Source organism: Zootoca vivipara, chromosome 17 (genome assembly GCF_963506605.1).
Source record: "Zootoca vivipara chromosome 17, rZooViv1.1, whole genome shotgun sequence".
In the NCBI taxonomy this organism is placed as follows: Eukaryota; Metazoa; Chordata; class Lepidosauria; order Squamata; family Lacertidae; genus Zootoca; species Zootoca vivipara.
This window is the reverse complement of record NC_083292.1, coordinates 12,093,140-12,113,318: the sequence shown is the minus strand read 5'-3', so window position 1 is coordinate 12,113,318 and position 20,179 is coordinate 12,093,140. Positions and strand designations below refer to the sequence as shown.

Here is a 20,179-nt window from a genome sequence, read left to right as displayed (position 1 = left end):
TTTTTTTTGTTTTTGTTTTGTTCTTTGGAGGAGGTTTCACTGATTTTGAGGGGGCATGAGCAGGGGCCAAAAGTGTGTGGGTCACCAGCAGTGTTGATAGTATCCCCAGCTGCTGGAGGGGGCATCCTACCCTTGACCCACAATGCACCAATCAGGAAATGAAGCACTGCCCTCACCCAGATTACTTCATGTTGCTGCTACATAAGGACCTGGAATTGTCACAAAGCCCAATCAGAGCGAGGACAAATGTTTCCTGACCCCTCACTCCAACTCCATAGCCTTGTGGGTGTTTTTTTAAAAAAATTTTTTTGGTGCCCACCAGTAGCAGGGACTCCATCAACGCCAAGGTGATGAAACAGGTAATAGCAACAATGAAAAGGTGAATTGGGTGGGTGTCTCCTCAATTCACTTTCAAGTCAAAAGTTGAAAGGTCCTTTTGGGTCAGCTCTAGCATTGATCATCTTCCAGGTATGATCTTTAGAGACACCGTGATGTGGCTGCCTCTTGAAACCATAAGACTTCACTCCATTAACCACTACCTCACTCAAACTGTGTGGCAACCATCTATCTGCTTATAGATTTCTGAGGTATCCTTGTCCAAAACTACCTACAGGTACAAGAGTTATGGGAACACACAGGGCTGTCTTAAGCCCATCCAGCGCCCTGGCGCTAAGGTCCCTCCAGCGCCCCCCTCCAGAGCCTCTCCAAGGGAGTGCCAAGCGGACCGCGGCAGCAGCGGGAGGCCACCTCTGAGGACTCCGCGCTGCGCCTCCTTCTCGTTTCCCCAGCGCTGGGTTCCGCTCAGTCAAGCTTCGCCACCAGCGCGCGCACTGCGGGACCAGCAAGAACTGCTTGGGCACTGTGTGCGCGCTGGTGGCGAAGCTCGACTGAGCGGAATCCAGCACTGGGGAAACGAGAAGGAGGCGCAGCGTGGAGTCCTCGGAGAACGAGAGAGACACGGCGCAGCCTCTCAGCTCGTGGAGCGCAGTCCTGGTCAGATCGCCAGAACCCTGCGCTCACTTGGCGCCCTTCCAGCACCCTCCAGCACCCGCCGCCGTGGTTCTCCGCGCCACTAGCCTCTATGGCTAGGACGGGACTGGGAACACAGACAGCATCCTCTGCCCAAATGCAGGAGTTTGGTCAAACTGAGTACACACACACTATCATGGTTGGGCCACGCATTCCACACCCCATTGCCCCAGCTTATTCCTCACAGGTATTACCAATACACCTGCCTCTCTTTGGTATCCTAAGGCTTATCTGATACTCCCCAAATGGAGCCAAGGAGTGACGAAGGCTTGCATTTAGCATCCTAGTGGTCTCAGAGTTGTGCAGAAGCTTTGCTTGAATGAGATGAAAAGGCTATGCCTGACATCCACGAGTAGCTCATATCCCATCAGCATTGGCACACCACGATCTCATGGGTCAAGCAGCGGACCGTTGTGTTCTGTGCCAACCAGGGGTGGGAAACCTATGGGCTCTCCAGGTGCTGTTGGACTCAAACTCCGATCAGTCCCAGCCACCATGACCAATGTTCAGGGAGGATGGTAGCTATAGTCCAGCGACACCTGGAGGACCACAGTTCTCCTTCCTGTTCTGCTACTGGTCCAGAGCATAGCTGCCAAGTTATCCCTTTTTTTAAGGGAAATTCCCTTATGCTTAATAGGCTTCCTCGCGAGAAAAGGGAAAACTTGGCAGCTATGGTCCAGAGCAGTATCCCACCAACTCCATCCATCACTAACAGAACAGGGATGGCGGCTCAGACTGATGGAGCAGGTTGGCTTAATCTGGAAACTTGGCACAATAAATTCAACCATGGCCTGTCTCTTGTGACCAAAGGCCAATAGAACAAGACCCCCCACAGTGCCAAAACTGAGCCATGACAGTTAAGAACTTAAGAACCTTGCTGAATTAGACCAAAGATCCTAAGAGGAGCAGCAACAGCTCTGCAGCACCAGACTAGTGGTCCATCTCCTCCAACATCCTGTTCTCATAGAAACTTATGGGAAGCCTGAATGCAGGAGCTGAGCATAACAGCATTCTCCTCGCTTGTGATTCCTAGTAAATGGCATCCAGAGGCATGCCCATCTAGTCCAATGGGTTCTCCAGATATTTTTGGATGAGATTTCTGCTCCATCACAGCCTCCATGGCCAATAGTCAGGGATGATGAGAATTGTGGTCCAGCAACTTCTGGCTACTCTTGAACTACACCAGCACCTAATTTCCTACAGTGGCCAATCAAATCCCTACATAAAAGCCCATATGTAGGGCAAGGAGGCAAGGAGAACCTTGACCTACTGTTGCCTGCCTGGGTAAACCCGGAAGGCTCTTGCCTTGACGCTACTACACTGGCAATTGTGTGAAACAGGAGCATAACACAACAGCCAAAGAGTGTGCCACACTCAGGGCCGGGTCAAAACAATGCTGTGCCAAGAAAATTTTATTATGTCAGCTCCGCACAGCATGTGACATAAGCATGCTTTCATATATTTGCACATGTGTTGTAATTTATCTTGCCTTTGCCTTTGCTATCCAGGGGGCAGGGGAACCAAGGAGATTTGTAGCATATTCAAACTCTGCCATGGATCAGAGAGGATGCCCACAATGCAAGCAGGAGCAATGAAGATGGGACCGCTGAGAACTGATAAACAAGAACCAACATCAATCTGGCCCCACAGCAAACTGCCCTGGGGATGTACAGGCCACAATGGACATAGCTTTACCTAAGGGGAAGAGACTTCAACTCCAATCAGCACCAACCAGCATACCCAAATAGCCATGGATAATGGGAACTGTAGTCCAATCGTATCTAGGGGGGGGGGAATAGGATCGGTTTGCATTTAAAGGCGAACCTACCTAATTCACGCTTTCCGAAACAATATGCAAACAGCCATCCTTTGAAATCCGCGCTGCTCTGAATTTTGCAACGCAGTTCTCCAGCCAAGTATAAGCCAAGTAATGTGTACAAAGATGCATATGCTAGGGCATAGTGTGCATTAAAAAAGCATGTACCCGTGAAAATTAAGGGAACTGCCTTGCAAAACAATGAGTGCGTTAGGCAAAATTGCATACAAAAACGAGTACATTGGGAGAAATTTGCGGTAAAATGCTGATAACTTTTTTTAAAAAATACAAACTGATGTGGAAACGTGAAGAGCTGAAAATTAACGTGTGGGGACAGGAGAAACGTAGAGAAATCGAAACTGACACGATTTGTCCATTTTCAACTATATCTGGAGGGCCACAAATAGTTCCTTCTTCCTACGCCCTCTAGCTGGCCACAATGCATCTAGAAATAAGAAGTGAATACTGCTCCTGAATTAGGAGGCTCTATTTTGAGCAGTCAAAGCCAGCAGGTGGTAGCATTCACAATAGAAGGGTTACCAAATAGGCCACAAATAGAAGGCCTTCTCGGTAGTGGCACCCACCCTGTGGAATGCCCTCCCACTAGAGGTCAAAGAGAACAATTACCAGACCTTTAGAAGGCATCTCAAGGCAGCCCTGTTTAGGGAAGCTTTTAATGTTTGATGGATTTCTGTATTTTAGAATTTCTGTCTTTTTTGGAAGCCGCCCAGAGTGGCTGGGGGAACCCGGCCAGATGGGCGGGGTATAAATAATAAATTATTATTATTATTATTATTATTATTATTATTATTATTATTATTATTACCAAAAGGGGTGGTGATGGTGGTTTTTTTTGTCACTGCCCATGGAAAGGTAGCAGTGCTGACTAAGATGCCCACAACTGACCTATTAAATGCCAACTTATTGCTACGCACAAGCAGAGTAAAAATTGCCACTAGACAGAAGACGGAAGGAGGAGCCACCTAACGCCTATTGACCTCCCTGGCACACATTGCCAAGGTTCTCTCTGTCAGTTTTACATCTCACGGACAGCTAATATTGGTGAGGATCAGCAACAAGAAGCTCTGGCATACTAAAGGGACAGGCAGCCAATACAAATACTAAGAAACAGCCCCCGTGGGTGGGTGGCTCAAGAGGAAAAAGCCAGTTTGGTCCCTGGCGAGAAGCTCAGGTCTCCTGAATGATAGACGGATCCTTTGGGATCACCACCTGACTTTTCGAATGTCCTTTCATTTGGGTCCTTATAGACACTGCTGGCCCAGGATTAAGTGTTAATCCTGGCTCAGACTACAACATCAGTGATGTGTTTTGTGCAGAGCAGGTGTAGAGAACCTTTGGCCTTCCAGATGTTGCTGGACTACAACTCCCATGATCCCTGGCCATTGGCCTTGCTTGCAAGGGGCGAGGGGAGTTGTAGTTCAGCAGTATCTGGAAGGCCAAAGGTTCCTCACACTGATGTTTTGGATCTGGTTTAGGTAGGGTTGCCATATTTCAAAAAGTAAAATTCCTGACACCTGTTGACCTTTTTTTTAAGGAAGACATACCAAACTGTTGATCTGCCCCCCCCCCCGGGTTTTCCCTGATGCCATTTTTACACCAGAAAACCAGGACATGTCTGGAATTTTCAGGACAAATGGCAAGCCTAAGTTTATGATACTTAAGAGCACCATCTCATCAGGTTTCAAATGAGTCATATGGCTTGCAGTTTGACTCAAGGGAATCCTGAAACTGCCTGAATGGTCTTTGGGTTGGAGAATGACTTTTGGAGCGGAGCCCTAACTCACAGGTAGAACACGTGTTGAAAGCTGGAAGTTCCAAGATTGATCTCTAGCATCTCCAGCTTGGCTAGCAGGACCAAGAAACACCCCAGCCTGAAACCCTTGGGAGCCACTGACAACAAGATTCAACAAAATAGTTGATTGAGGAGTCTTACCACCCTTGAAAAGGGGCCAATCCCTTGCCAGCCTTTTAATCTGAAAATGTCCACTGCATTGCCTTGTCCAAAGTAGAAGGGGATGGTGGCAGTTTGCAGGGTTGAGTACCGTTGGCCACAAACTGAGCTTTTTTTCAAATCGACCCTGCCTGCAATCATGAGTGAGCGCCCCCTGCTCGAATATTCACAAGACAATTCAGGAAACAGGCTGACCACTGGTCCGATTCTGTATAAGGAGTTTATCACAGTTTCAAAAATTAGGCTATTAATCCTCCAAGTGCCTTGCAGAAGTGAAACTCTCTGGAGCCCTTGAGAAGGATTAAATGTCTAGGCAGGGTATATGTGATTAGACACACACACACATATAGCGAACAGGGCCGAATGCGGCAGCCAAAATCAATTATGCAAATTAAGGATGCAAATATTTGCTTGCATCGTACCGTTTATGGTGGTTTTGCAATCCAGAGGTAGCAGGTCCAATGAGCTACCATGACTGAGCAGAAGAATGAAGCTTTCCCTCTGGCTAATGAAAACTCAGTAGCTCAGTAGCACATAGCCCTGGGAAAGCTTGCAATGTACATGTGCCAAGCCTTTAATCCATTGCTTGCTTCTGCATTCCAGGCGTCTCTGTTGCCGTTCCTCTTCCCCTCCCCCTCCCTGCCATTTCCTCCTGCCTATATTAACCTCCCAGTGGAAATTAGACCTTCGGATTATGGATCTCTCTGCCTCAAAATATTTGAAGAGGCATAGGTTAGTGGTAGAACATCTGCTTTGCATGCAGAAGGCCCCAGATTCATTCTCCAGCATCTCCAGGTAGGGCTAGGAGGGGGCTCCTTCTCTGGAACCTCTGAGAGCTGCTGCCTGTCAGTGTCGATGGTACTGAGTTGGATGGACCAGTGGGTCTGACTCAGTATAAGGCAGTTTCCTATGTTCCTGGAAGGCTCAAGAGAACTTTGGGACGGTCAGCAGGATCGTCAGAAATGCCAGTGAATAAATGGGGGAGATATACACTCCCATTCCACCCAGCCACCCAAGTAGCATTTCGATTCCCATTTCTTTTGGTAAAAAAAAAAAGGCAGGACCAGAACATAGACTGAAGCCAGGGTGATTGATACGATCCGCTTGCAGGGGGGTCTAATAAAACTACAGAGCAGCAGCAGACTCAATTAGTTACAACTTGCAGACAAGCTCTTCTTTTCTTAAAAAAACACAAAACAAAAACAAAACAAACCTTTGTATACAAAACCAAAAAAAAAAAAAAGGAATTACATACGATTTGTATATAGATGATATAAAAATGTACAGCCCGGTTAAAAGGGTCTTCACTTATCAAGAGTAGAAGTATGAAAAGAGCACCATTGTTAGAAGCAAGAAAGATATTGATCCTGTTCCACTCTTCACTGTTTAGATCACGGAGGCAAAGAGGTCTCCAGTTAGAATCCAAAGTAGATCCACCTGTCATGTGTTCTTTGGCCAATGAAGAGGTCTTTGGCCAGCATGGGCCTCCCTCCTGTAGGTCACTGGAGCCATGTGCCCCTGCTTCCATTAAGAGACTCAGAGGTAACCCCACTTATGTGACTGTGGTGGGTTAGGGGGCGAGAGACTGGGGGCAGAGAGGGGGCAGGAACATGCTTGAGTCTGCACCAGTCAAATTGCCAAATGGCTTCTGACACCAGTCTTTTCCCTGAATTGTTGCAAAAATGCTTTCCTGCTACAAATGTCACACGGTTTTGGCAACCTATTTTCTGCACAATATATAGATAGAGATATATATTTATATATGTAATTCATGTCAAATTTTATTTTCTTTATATTCCAGAAGATACAAAGCTATTGATGCTCTTTCTTTCTCTCTCTCTCTCTTTCTTTCTTTCTTTCTTTCTTTCTTTCTTTTTTATGGATTTTTATTATTATTACTATTATTATTTTATTTTTTACAAAAAGTTAGATGTTTAACTAATACAGCATTTTTTTATTTTATTCTCTCCCTACCCCACCCCACCCCACCCCACTCCCAACTTCATTTTAAATTACAAAGGAAACAGCGGGATACCCCACCCCACCCCCAATGAAATTTTCTGGATTATTTTTAAAAACAAAACAAAAAGTGCTTCCCAATCACATCATTTAAGTGAATATGGCAACCAACTAATTTTAGCAACAGGGGGGGGGGAGAGAAAAAAGGCAGGAGTAAGTGGAATTGAAGATTCAGACTGCAATCCTATGCCTGATTTCTCAGGAGTAAGACACATTGACCTTAATGGGACTTACTTTTCAGGGGGTGTGCATAGCATTGCACGGTTAAAGGTTTCTGCTTCCATTTTCTCTCTACAACAGACCAAACCCGAAAGAAATTAATGTGGTTAAAGCACATAAGCATCATTGTATACAATGCACAGGACTAGGGATATGGTTATATGCACCACTGGCAAACATCTCGCCAAAGACCCATAACAACAGAGATCCTAGATAATAAGGCTTTGCACATAAATAGGATGCCGTCGTTCCTCGAGTTGTACAACCCTAATTCATGACAAACTAATCTATCCACACGTGGGTGGCTCGAAACATATTATAGTTCCCTTTGAAGCACTCTGTTAACAGCTTTAGCCAAAATCATACATGAGATCCAGAAGTGGGTGGCGATTATTAACATTTTACCAGCAAAGAAGAGAACAGACATAGGAAGTTTGTGATGCATTTGAAACATCTTCCTTGCAAGGAAGATTCCACTTTTCCCAAAAGTTTTAAATACTATCTATTGGGGGGAGGGGGAACCATGTTGCCGTCAACTCAACACACCAGCAGGCTGAAAATTTAAGAAGCACTCATCAGCAACAACAAAAAAATCAACCATGTCTGTGTGGTCGGGGAATATCGTATCACTTTTTTTAAGCAAAACCCCGAATGAATCGTTTATATGTTTGGAAAGTATAAACAGAGCCATTACAGAAGTCAAAAGGCAGATGAACGGAACGCTAATGATATTATAAGCAGCACAGTGTGATATCATTTACTTCAGAAGCAAAGTATACAGCCTACGTCAATTTCAGCTTCCATCTTTCCAAGCCAGTCCACCAAGATTTCCCCCGACTCTTTCTCTCCTCTCATCAAAATCCATCCAACTCAGCTCCACAATTCTGCATTCTCCATTGGATCAAAGAATAAAAACCTCAACAACAGGCCACAAAAAAAAAAAAAACTTGCTTTAAAAAAATCACAGTTCAAAAAGAAAGGAAAAAGTGCTAAGTTTTTTTTTTATGACTCTACCTAAGATATACTCCGAATATTCTGCACTTTTTCTTTCCACATGTGAATTCTTTCTTTTTTTAAAAAAAAAAAAAACTTCTCATTCGTCTTCTCCTCACCCATCTCATGACCTTCAACTCGTAACTTGGCACCATCCACATAGAAGAGTCAGCTAAGAACCAAACCTGTCCGACATAAGCTTGGAGGAATTGTCTTGCACCTTTCTGTGCAGAAGTTTGAAAGGGCAGGGCAGATGTTGGGCGGGAATGTGATTGGTTCTTAAAAAGCAGAACGGTCCCTGCTGTAAGGCATGCTGCTCTGGGATTGGCTGATGGTCTGTCACCCTGCCCCTGCCCCATAGAGAATCTGCAGCCTGGTTGGTTGGTTCCACCGACGCAAGCGCCAAGGCTTTCCCATATCTGAATGGCAGTGATGGTTAATTGATGAGATCCTGTTTGTTGAGTCGTCTTCTTCTTCTTCTTTAGTTGAGGAAAAATAATAATAACAATAACAAAACAAGCGGCGGGACTTTAGCCCTAAAAAAAGAAAAGCAAGAGTTAATTAATAGGGGTAATGGGGCAGGGAGGCGCCACGAACTCCAAATAGGTTTTATTCTAAGAGCAGCTGAAATTAAGGATGTCTTGAAAATTAAAACAAGGTACAGTGGTGCCTCGCTAGGCGAATTTAATTCGTTCCACGGGTCTTTTCTTATAACGAAAAATTCGTCTAGCGAATCCCATAGGAATGCATTGAATTTTTTTTGAATTTTTTTCCCCATAGGAACGCATTAATTGAATTTCAATGCATTCCTATGGGAAACCGCGATTCGCTAGACGAATTTTTCGTAAAACGAATTTGTCTAGAGAGGCAACCTCCGTTAGAAAAAACCTTTCGTTAAGCGAAAATTTCGTTAAGCAGGGCATTCGTTAAGCGAGGCATCACTGTATAGTCAAATCTCGGTTCTCAAACCCCTCCGTAGTCGAACATTTCACCTCCCGAACGCCAAAAGCCCAGAAGTAACTGTTCCAGTTTTCGAACTATTTTCGGAAGCCGAATGTGCTACGCGGCTTCCGCCTTGAGTTTCCCTATTGTATTGAGGCTTCTGCTTTCAGTTTTCGGTTGTTGAACGTTTCGGATGTCAAACGGTTTTCCGGAACGGATTACGTTCGACGACCGAGGTTTGACTGCATTGGCACAGGGGCTTCTCCCCGAGGGAAGTGCTTTCTACTACCTCTCTTTCAAGCTTGGGTGTGTGTGTGTGCTCAGGGTCAGGGCCGGCCCATGCAAGAGGCAAGGTGAGAAAAATGCCTCAGGCGGCAGAAGGGCCGCAGATCTGGCCTTCAAGGAACACATCTGCTGCTTCTGCTTCTGCGGTAGTTGTGGCGCACTCCTTGGAGGCTGGATCTGCCACCAAGGATCCACCAAGGGGTGTGTGTGTGTGGCAGATCTGCCACATGGATCTGCCACCCCCACCCACCCTGCCATGCCACCTCTACAATGGCCTCTTGGTGAAGAGGAGGCGCTGCTGGTCTCCTCCCCACCCCTAGGGTGGAAATGGCAGGGGCTTCCCTCCGGGCTCTGCTCCTATGACAGCCTTTGATTCCCACTTCAATCGTTGGGTAAGGCAGATAGGACTCCCACCCCTGTTCCCAACGTAGATCTTCATTCCGCCCTTGTTCCTGGTGTAGACCTTCGCTCACACGTCCTTCCTTGGCCGGGGTGTGTGTGTGTGTGTGTGTGTGTGTGTGCCATTTTGTGACTCGCCTCAGGTACCAAAATGTCTTGGGCCAGCCCTGAGTCAGGTTAGGGAGTTTGTGACAGAGGAGATTGTGGGAAATACAGGGCCTTTTTCTTTAGTGATCTTGACTGGGAAACTTGACTGGGAAGTCTCCACTCCTATTAAGGTGAACAGGGAGGAGACAACCCAACCCTAACTGGAGGGTAACAAATTATTCTAAAGGAACAGAAGAGAGGAAGGATCAGGCAAAACTCTGCACCAGGGTAATCTACATAGTTGGAGCGGAACTGCGTAGAGCAGCCCCTCTGCAAAAATCCTTAAGTAATCCCAGCTATAACACCAGGGGTCCCCAGACTTACCCGGCTTTGGGCCGGAGAGCGGGGGAGTGCGCGCCCGTCCGCATGCGCACACACACTTACTGGCGCGGTGGCGTGCTTCCAGGTCGGAAAAATCGCCGAAAATCGTTTGTGCGCATGCGTATGGGCCTCCCCCAACCCGGAAGTGCGCCGGAAATGACCTCTTCTGGGTCGGGAGAGGCCCATACACATGCGCACAAACGGTTTTCTGTGCTTTATTCCGATCTGGAAGAGCGCCGTCGCACTGCGCGCCATAAGAGCGGGCGGCGGGGGTCGTCGCGGGCCGGATTGGGAGGCCAATTGGGCCGCATCTGGCCTGCAGGCCGTAGTCTGGGGACCCCTGTATAACACACTTTGAGGTTTGAAACAGGTCCTTGCTCTAGAACAATGGTTGCCAACACGGTGCCCTCCAGTTGTTCTAAATCCCACCAGCCTCAACCAGCATGGGCAGCAGTCAGGGGAGATGCAGACCAGCAACATGTGGAAGGAACCATGCAGACCGCCCCTCCTTTAGAGAATGAATAAGGCAAGAGGGAATAAATCACAGTAACATTAATAATATCTAGCATTTAAGTAGTGCTTTAACGCAGTGTTCAAAGCACGGCACATCTGTTCACTTGCTGTGATCCATACTGCAACCCTGTAAAGCAGGTCAATGTTTTTTTCTTTTACTTTACAACCCTGTAAAGTAGGTCAGAAAGAGTGGCTGGCCTAAGGCCGTCTAGTGAGCTTGGAAGTGGCGAGATTCAAACAAGGGGTTTCCTGGTTCGTAGCACAGTCCTTTAGCTAGCTGTGCTGAACCCTCAGAAGAACCATCTTGTTTCTCCCAAACTCTTGCTTGCCTGAGGGAGCGGGCAAAATGGAGATATAAAATGCTCCTGATTTCTTTTCTTTCTTGGAGAGAAGGGCGGGGGGAGAGAAAAGAAGTAACTAGGCCTTGACAGGAATTCCTTTTAGACTAGGTCTCAGCAGGAATTCTTTTAAACTAGGTCTCAACAAGGTTTCAACGGGATTTTTTTTAAATTTTTGACTAGGCCTCAACTAGGCTTGACAGGAACCAGCAAACATCCACACACAAAAGAGCAGATACCGGTAGTAGGATCTGAAGTGTTTGTGCTCACAGGGAGGAGGTTTAAATTCATATCCTTGCTCCATCACAGCCACTCAAGTGACCCTCTTGTGAATACTAATAATAATACTAATACTAATACTACTACTACTACTACTACTACTACTACTAATAATAATAATAATAATATATTATTTATACCCCGCCCATCTGGCCGGGTCTCCCCAGCCACTCTGGGCGGCTTCCAACAAAAGAATAAAACACAATAATCTATTAAACATTAAAAGCCTCCCTAAACAGGGCTGCCTTCAGATGTCTTCTAAAAGTCTGGTAGTTGTTTTCCTTTTTGACATCTGTTGGGAGGGCGTTCCACAGGGTAGGCGCCACCACCGAGAAGGCCCTGAAGATAAAGGTCACCACCAAGAGAGCTCATGGTGGCCACAAAATCTTTTCCTGCTGACCATACTTCAGCAAGCACTTGTGCCACTCCTTTTTGGGTGTGTGGAACTGTCCCACAGAGGGGAAAGCATTGTGGAAGCTGCTGGCGCTCGAGTGACATGCTCTGCCCTGACCTATAGGTTTTCAACTGAATGCCTGAAGAGTGTACCTGTGCGAATACAGTGGTACCTTGGCTCTCGAACTTAATCCGTTCTGGGAGTTCTTTCAACTCCTGAAATTGTTCAAAAGCCAAGGCGTGGCTTCCGATTGGCTGCAGGAGCTTCTTGCACTCAATCGGAAGCCGCGTTGGATGTTCGGCTTCCCAGAAACGTTTGCAAACAGGAACACTTATTTCCGGGTTTGCGGTGTTCGGGACACAATTTGTTCAACAACTAAGCCGCTTGAAAACCAAGGTACCACTGTAGTTGAGCTTTCAGCAGGCTGCCTGTATGTCTTTTTTCTTTCTTTCAGAGCACAAATCTTTATTTGGAGGATGCATCTATTTGAAGGGCTATTTGTTCCACGTCCAGTTTAAAGATGAAAACGTTAACAAAGGAGAACATCAGGAAGGTTGCCTGTCAGCTATTAGCACCTGGACAGCAAACTAAGCAGGCACACGGCTCAACTGAAACAGTCTTCCCGCTCTACAGTGAGAGGGTGGGATTTACTGTTTGAATTACAGCAATTCTTCCTAAACTTCCTATTTATATGCATATATTAGCATATGGGCATTTCATGTTAATCTGTGCCCTCTCTTTTGACAGTATGCAAGCAGCAACCCTAGCTTTCCTGAAGGAGCGTCTCCACCCCCATCGTTCAGCCCAGACACTGAGGTTCAGCTCCAAGGGCCTTCTGGCAGTTCCCTCACTGCGAGAAGTGAGGTTGCAGGGAACCAGGCAGAGGGCCTTCTTGGTGGTGGCGCCTGCCCTGTGGAACACCATCCCATCAGATGTCAAGGAAATAAACAACTATCTGAGTTTTAGAAGACATCTGAAGGCAACCCTGTTTAGGGAAGTTTTTAATGTTTGATGGTTTATCGTGTTTTTAATATTCTGTTGGAAGCTGCCCAGAGTGGTTGGGGAAACCCAGCCAGATGTGTGGGGTATATTATTATTATTAATTATTACTACTACTTTCAACATGGAGGGGTGAAGCCAGCTGCCATGATGCTGCCCACTACAGCATCCCCTTGTGTCCCTGGTAGATGCTTCTCAAACCACTGGAGCAGAGCCTAGGTCCTTGCCTATTGATAATAATAATAATAATAATAATAATAATAATTTATTATTTATACCCCGCCCATCTGGCTGGGTTTCCCCAGCCACTCTGGGCAGCTTCCAACAGAAAAATAAAACACAGTAATCTATTAAACATTGAAAACCTCCCTGAACAGGGCTGCCTTCAGATGTCTTCTAAAAGTCTGGTAGTTGTTTTCCTCTTTGACATCTGTTGGGAGGGCGTTCCACAGGGCAGGCGCCACCACCGAGAAGGCCCTCTGCCTAGTTCCCTGCAACTTGGCTTCTCGCAACGAGGGAACCACCAGAAGGCCCGCGGTGCTGGACCTTGGAGCTGGACCTTGGACCTATTGAGACCTTGGAGACAGGAAGAGCCAAGTTGTGTCTGCAAAGCACGGTTTCATTTCTCAGCAGTCAGAACAGTGAGGTTCACACTGCTTACAGGCAACACCATAGCTGACAAACCGCAGCAAATTCCAAACTGGGTCAAGGGTATAACTGCACCACAGACTAGCTGCGGCCGGAGCAGCTCAGAGGGAATATGTGTGAGAAATCAACGTGGAAGAAGCAAGCAAGCAAGTGTGGAAGAAAAAGTGAGCCTATCAGGTTGGGATTGCAGCAAGAAATAGAACTGTTGATCTGTGGTTGGACTGGCCAGTAACCAGATCAGGCAAGAGTAAAACGAGCCATTGTCTAAAGGGCTAGGAGTCAGAAGATTGTGCCCGTTTTCCAGGGGAAGACATCCACTTGCTCCAGATTGCCTTGGATCAAGCTTGTTGATATGGGAGTGGTTTTGAGCTTCACTCAGGGTATGGTAACCAGAGCTCCTGCAATTTTGGGTCAGGATACTAAGGGTCGCCTCTTCTGTCCACGGAACATGGGGATCCATTTGGATCTCAGCTGTTACGTGGCCACCTCTCCCCTCTCAGTTTTGTGGTAGTGGATTGATCAGCAAATCCTTGGAGGCACTGAAGAAGAACCTCAACACTATGCTGCTACTAAAAGTGAAAATACACTGAGGATTGGGAGCTTACCTTCCAAGTTCCGGACTGCAGAATCTGGGACTGGCAGCCATTTGACACCGGAAGTTGCTTTGACGTAACTTCCGATGTCGCTTTGCCCTTCTATGGGCACCAAAAATGGCCGCCGCCGGCTTCGAAAGTCGCTTGTACTCATGTCAGGAAGTGCGCCGACGCAACTTCCGGTGTCGCTCCGCCCATCTATGGGCACAAAAAATGGCCGCCGCCAACACCGGAAGCCGCGTCTATGCACTTCCGGACATGCGTAGATGCGAGTTTTGAAGCTGGCGGCGGCCATTTTGGGTGCCCATAGAAGGGCAAATCGGAAAGAAAAAAAATGGCCGCCGGCAGGAGAAAATAACGGAGAAAAACGGGAGTCGAAGTGATACGGGGGGACCACCGGGAAAAGGTAAGTAAAAAGGGGGTTTTCCCGGGGGAAACGGGGTACTTGGCAGCTATGATTGGAAGCATTCTGGCTCCACATATAGAACACTGATTCACGGGGAGGTTTGTGACCAGTTGCTTAGCTTCACGTACATTTTGTATGGGTTACAATGGACTCCACCAGCAGTGCACTGCAGCATTTTATCAAACAGTGATGAGTGAAATATATAGTAAACAGAACACACAGAAAGCCGTTTCCTATCTGCTTCTGCCTGCAAAGGAGCCAGGCGGGCAGAGAGAACACACAGCGATGCAACACCATGCGCAAACAAGAAAAGTTAATCACGAGCCCCAATTACCGTGAAAAGGACCTACCATGCATGCAAATTAGACCCAGGAGTCAACAGGCTGGGGTTTAGGGTCACGGGCATCCATCAGAGTCACCGAAGCCCTGTTACTCCTGTTAATGGTTTTCCTATTTGTGTCATTCTGCAGCAGACAGGGTGAGGCGTTAAAAAGGCAAAACAGAGCAGATTAATCAAACAGACAAACAAACAAACTTGCCAGTTCAAAAGGTTTGCAAGGTAGCATTAGTGCAGAAAAGAAAAACGAGAGAGAAACAGGGAGAGAGACAGAATCAGTCAAAAGCATGCGTCATTCCAAACTCCAGTCACAATAGCGGTGAGCGCTAGCCACACAGTGCTGGATGCATCAATGGAATTGTAGCTCACGGCAAGTGGCTCTCGCGGCAGTGGAGCCCATCAACTACAAGCACTGGAGATCAACACACACCTTGCCTTTGGAGGAGAGGAGGATATTGCATTGCCAGGGGCAGGGAATCTGCACCCTGCCCTGTTAGAAATTGCTGGGCGACAACTCCCATCACTCCATGCTGGCTGGAGCTGATGGGAGTTGGAGTACAAGAACATCTGGAGGTCTGCCCAGTGGAAGTGACTTGCCCAGGGTGGGATTAGGACAGAGTGTTAGCTTCCCAGCAAGGGAGATGTGGCAAAGTGGCAGGGAGGTTAACGCAGTGCAAGCACATCAGCAGAGCCAATCCGGCAATCCTGCCAGTGTGCAAACACTGCACCAACCTCCCCACTGCTTTGCCCTCTTCTCTTCCCGGTAAGCGGCAACAACTCTGCTGTCCAGAAGCTAGTGTTGTGGCTCCGCCTAACGGAGCAATCGACCTCTGGGCCACAGGTCCTCCCCAAAATGTATTGCTTTGCATTCTAACAGTGGCTGCTACTGGCTTGCTCAGAGTGTGGCAAAAGCTGAACTTGGGAAAGGCATTAGGAGAAAACTTCATTCTCCTTCCTTGATCCATGTTTCGTGTTGATTCATGTTTGAGCCTGAGAGTAAAACGTAAAAGCATGGACTTGAACTGAGAGAGAGAGAGAGAGAGAGGAGGGAAGCCAAAATATCCAGCTTGTGTATATGACCTCATTTTGCTTTGCTAATAAGAACAGAACTTCACATTTTTGGCAAAGGCTTTTGAAGAATACAAAGCAGAACTTGCTGACTAGTGAGCAACAGAAGGACCTCGCCCAGCACCCCTACGAACCAGCTGGGCTCCTTGACATTTTGGGGTCAAGAACGGCTTCCTTAGAGAAAATGCAGAGACCTACCAGAAGTCTAATGCCTTATTAGTGTGAGACATCAAGCAACCAAGCACCTAAATGGCACAAGGCATATGCCCAGCAGCCGAAGATGAAGCACTGGCTTACATATTTTAACTTCCACAAAGGCAGAGACATTTCGGCACCTGCAACATTTGAATATTTAATTTGCAGGAATGAGACTGGGGAGCTTTCATACTTCTACTGCTTTCTACCGTTTTATGATTGTTCTCATTGTTGGAAAAATCAATTTCTTTTTGTATAAATAGACAAAACAATACCAGTGACACTTGGTATGTCTCCTGCTGGGTTTTAAATATTTTTTTATAATAGCAGTTGTGGAGGCTCTGAATTTGATTGGAGCAGAAGTGCTTAATCCTTTAGCTGCCAGCTGCTCCTCTCCTGAGCATCTTTTCTCCTTTCGGGGAAAAATACGCCTAGAACTAGTATCTTTCCCCTTGTAGTTGAGAAAGCACTTGCGGAAAGGAGGAGATTTTGATTGGAAAGATAGCCCACAAAGGAAGGATTGACCACCCTGTGGCTGCTACTCTGATAAAATTCAGAACGCCCACAGCTGCATTCAAAGTAAAAACAACACCCACCAGGGCCAGGCCATTCAAACGATATCCTGCATCATGCCCATTTTAGCTCTTCAGGATGACTCTGTATGTATTGATTTGTGGTACCCAATGGCTGTTGCTCAGCAGACAGCAGACAGGACTAGAAGTTAAGTCCCATTAAACTCAATGGGTAGACATGCCTAGGACTGCATTGTAAGAAACATGTGCCTTCTTCTTGTTCTACAGCAGGCTTCCTCAACCTCAGCCCTCCAGATGTTTTTTGCCTACAACTCCCATGATCCCTAGCTAGCAGGGCCAGTGGTCAGGGATGCTGTGAATTGTAGTCTCAAAACATCTGGAGGGCCGAGGTTGAGGAAGCCTGTTCTACAGTATACAGCCCATGGAGCAATGTGGCCTATCTCTCACCTTGCAACAGAATAAACACTTGCCCATCTTGAACCAATGCCGCACTAACACACACATACCTTTGTAGGGGGGAGGAGAGCAGGGACCTGTGCTACTGCTAAAAGTGAGCTCCACCTCTTTGAGAAACTGTCGGAGAACTTTTCCTTCCCCTTGAGAAATTTAGTCAAGTGGTTACACCCTCCTGATTCCTCTACCCGCAAGCAGGTTGGAGCATGAGAAGCCATTTGCACGCTGCTCTAGTCCTGACTTCTCACTTGCAGCTTGGATCCTGCCTCTTGGTTTGTCCTTTAGTTCTGACTCACTCTTCAGACCCGAGCGCTCGCTTTGCTTCCTGGCTCTTGGTTCTTAGGGGCTGCCTTGCCGCAGGTTGCTGCCTACAGCTCAGTCAAGACACCACCATCACTTGAGGTGAGAAAGCTCTGCAAAAAAATTCTCTCCTCTCCTATCTTTTGTGCTCCTGGCACAAAAGGCAGGTGCAATGTGTGTGCTGCTCACCTGGGCCAAAAGGGGATAGCTGGTAGGTCCCTTTTCCTGGCCGAGCACAGGCTTAGGAGAAGAATGCAGTCAGGCCAAATGGGTATCAACAAGAATGGTGTCCCTGGGGCAGGACCAGCTATAAGGGTCACTGAGGTCTCATCATCCACACACAGCTGTAATCTTCACCCACTAACAGTGCTGCCCAGTGGAACTTCGTATGGAAAGCAGAGCAGCGGGTCAAGAGGGCAGTGGGTCTTGCGATCACACCACAGCTTTAAGGCTCTCGAGCACAGCTAAATAAAGCATGCGGCTTATTGGAGTTGCCACTGTGAGTGTGGCTGGGAAGACAAGGGATTACCCTAACGAGGCAGGCGGATGGAAATTTAAAAGTCCCTGACAAAATTGCTGAGCTGAAACAATCCTTGCAACTTGATACAAAGTTCCCCAGGACAGGATGCTAACTACAAAACTGTAAGGACAAAAAAAGAGAAAAAGATGATGAGCGCAGCTTGACATATTGGGAGAGGACCGAGGGCAAGGAGCTTTTCGAAGGCAGAAGCCATACGGATTTGTTGCTGGTGCAGTTCCTGGCTTCTCTAGTAGCAAGCAAATGCTCTTATCACTGAACTACAGCCCTTCCCAGGAACACTGGAACCCGTAACATAGGGAATAAGTGGGTGCATGTTCCATGTCCACCAGTAAGATGGATGGATGGGAAACCAGGTTATATCTGAGCACAAGCCTATGGAGTAGACCTCGCCTAGTTTTGCACAGACACTCGCACACAGTTCCAGTTCTTCTCACCACGGAAACCACAAGGGAGCAGAGGTGCTGGTAGTGACTATTCTCAGGACAAAGTCTCCTGCACAGCTATAGACTTTAAGGCTGGGGTTGGTTTCCAAATGGAGGAACTGAAAGCAACAGAACAAAGAACAAAAGCAAACCATATGTAAGGAGCTGCTAAATCAGGGGCAGGGAATCTCAGGCCCTGGAGCTCAATGTGGCCCTCCATGTATTTCTATCTGGACCTCAGGACTCTCACTGGGTGGAGCAATGAATGTAAATTTTACCTTCTTCAGCCCAATGACTGCACTCCCTTCTGGGCAAACCTCTGAGGCCCACATGTCAGTCAGTGGTGGGTGGAGCCAGAGGCAAAAGCGGGAGGAGCAACAAATGTAATTTTTCCTCTTTCTGCAATGGGCTACTTTCTACCCACACTCCTCTCTGTCCTCCATCCAGACATGCAAGAGGCCATAGCTGCCAAGTTATCCCTTTTTTAAAGGGAAATTCCCTTATGCTGAATAGGCTTCCTCGTGAGAAAAGGGGAACGGGCACCCATTGATGCCGCAGCTTCCTTTATGGCCTTCCTCAAGAATGCCTTCTGGTCAGGAAAAACTTTTGTGTGGGGTTTTGGGGGGATCAGTGAGAGGTGTGGCCTGGGAGATCTGTTCTGAGGAGAGTTTAGAAGGCCAAATTGAGAGATGTGGAGGACCACATTTGGCCCCTAGGACCTGAGGTCTCCCATCCTTGTCTTAGGGGCATACTGAGCTCTCTACAGACGGTCGTATGTGTTACTTCATGCAGCGCTTAATTTGAGGGATTCTCCTGCTCATTTGGCTCTAGACATTAGTCCCCAAATTCCTGCCCCAATGGCACCACTGACTCCATTAAAAGAGTGGCCCTCTGCCACCCAGTCCTAGCAACTAATGATGCCAGGCAAAACCAAAAGAGGAAGGGGGCTCGCTAGAACACACTTTGCCCAGGACTCTGTCAAACATGGCTGCTGCTGTCACCCCAGTCTTAGCTTTTCACAGAAATGCCTTGCCCCAAGAGCTCTTCCTCCTCCACTCAAACTTCCTGTGAAGGAAATGGCCTCAGGATGTGGAGCGATGGGACACACTCCCTTCTTCTTAGAACCGCGAGGGTGAGGGGTCACTCTAAGAGAGTAAAGGGAAGCAGAGGCCCTTGGGAGACAGTGGCCCACAGGGATTCCCCTGCCCTCCCAACAGGCTGGGCAGGTGGTGTGGAGGGTGGGCCAAAACCGAGGTGCCAACCTAAGGTTTTATTTTACGCCCATTCTTTATATCAAAATTTCCACAGCAGAAAATCCAGCTTCTAGGAAGCACGGTGTCTTGTATGAGGGTTGGGAACACCACAGAGGGGAACGACAGATTCTCCGATCTTCACTACCAACAAATACAATAGATTCTCTGATCTTCACTGCTAATGAATACAACAGGTTCCCTGATCTTCAGTGCTACTGAAAATCATAGGCACCAGCGGCAGCAACAGAGAGGCCAAAGGCAAGGAGGTGAGGCCTAGTATCTTCTCCTCTGTAGATGAGCAGATGGTATTATCAGAGCCACGATGGCTGAGGATATTCAAAGGGGAGCTCTGCACCTCTATATAGAACAATTCAAATTAATTCTGCCTTACACTGGCCCACAAAACTCCATTAAAAGGCAGGGGGACGGGACCATACCGGCCAAGTCTCCCGCTGAAAATTGTGGGATCAGCAGCAGTGCGGCACCTGAAGTTGCATAGAAGCAACTTCCGGGGCTGCTCTGCCCATGTGTGGGCACCGGAAATAGGGCAGAGTGGCACCGAAAGTTGCTTCTACGTATGCCCGGCGGCCATCTTGGTGGTGGCCGCATGGCGGTGGCCATCTTGGTGGTGGCCGCTGGGCATGCGTAGAAGCGACTTCTGGTGCCGCTCTGCCCTATTTCCAGTGCCCACACATGGGCAGAGCAGCACCCAAAATGGAGGCTCCCTGGCAGGTAGGAAATCAGGGGGATGTCCGGGATTTTTCT

General features: G+C 47.5%; 1 protein-coding gene across 17 annotated transcripts in view; it reads right to left on the bottom strand.

Annotated features, from left to right (window-relative positions):
• Window positions 1–6,898: 6,898 nt before the first annotated feature.
• ARVCF (ARVCF delta catenin family member) overlaps window positions 6,899–20,179 on the bottom strand; it is a 309,481-nt gene continuing 296,200 nt past the window's right edge. For 13 of the 17 annotated variants that reach the window (XM_060269758.1, XM_060269755.1, XM_035098126.2 and 10 more), the window contains exon 16: window positions 14,783–18,280. In XM_060269758.1, coding sequence (XP_060125741.1) covers window positions 18,170–18,280 — 111 coding nt within the window. In that variant the 3' untranslated portion in view covers window positions 14,783–18,169. The other 4 variants (XM_035098127.2, XM_035098129.2, XM_035098130.2 and 1 more) reach the window with 2 other exon arrangements.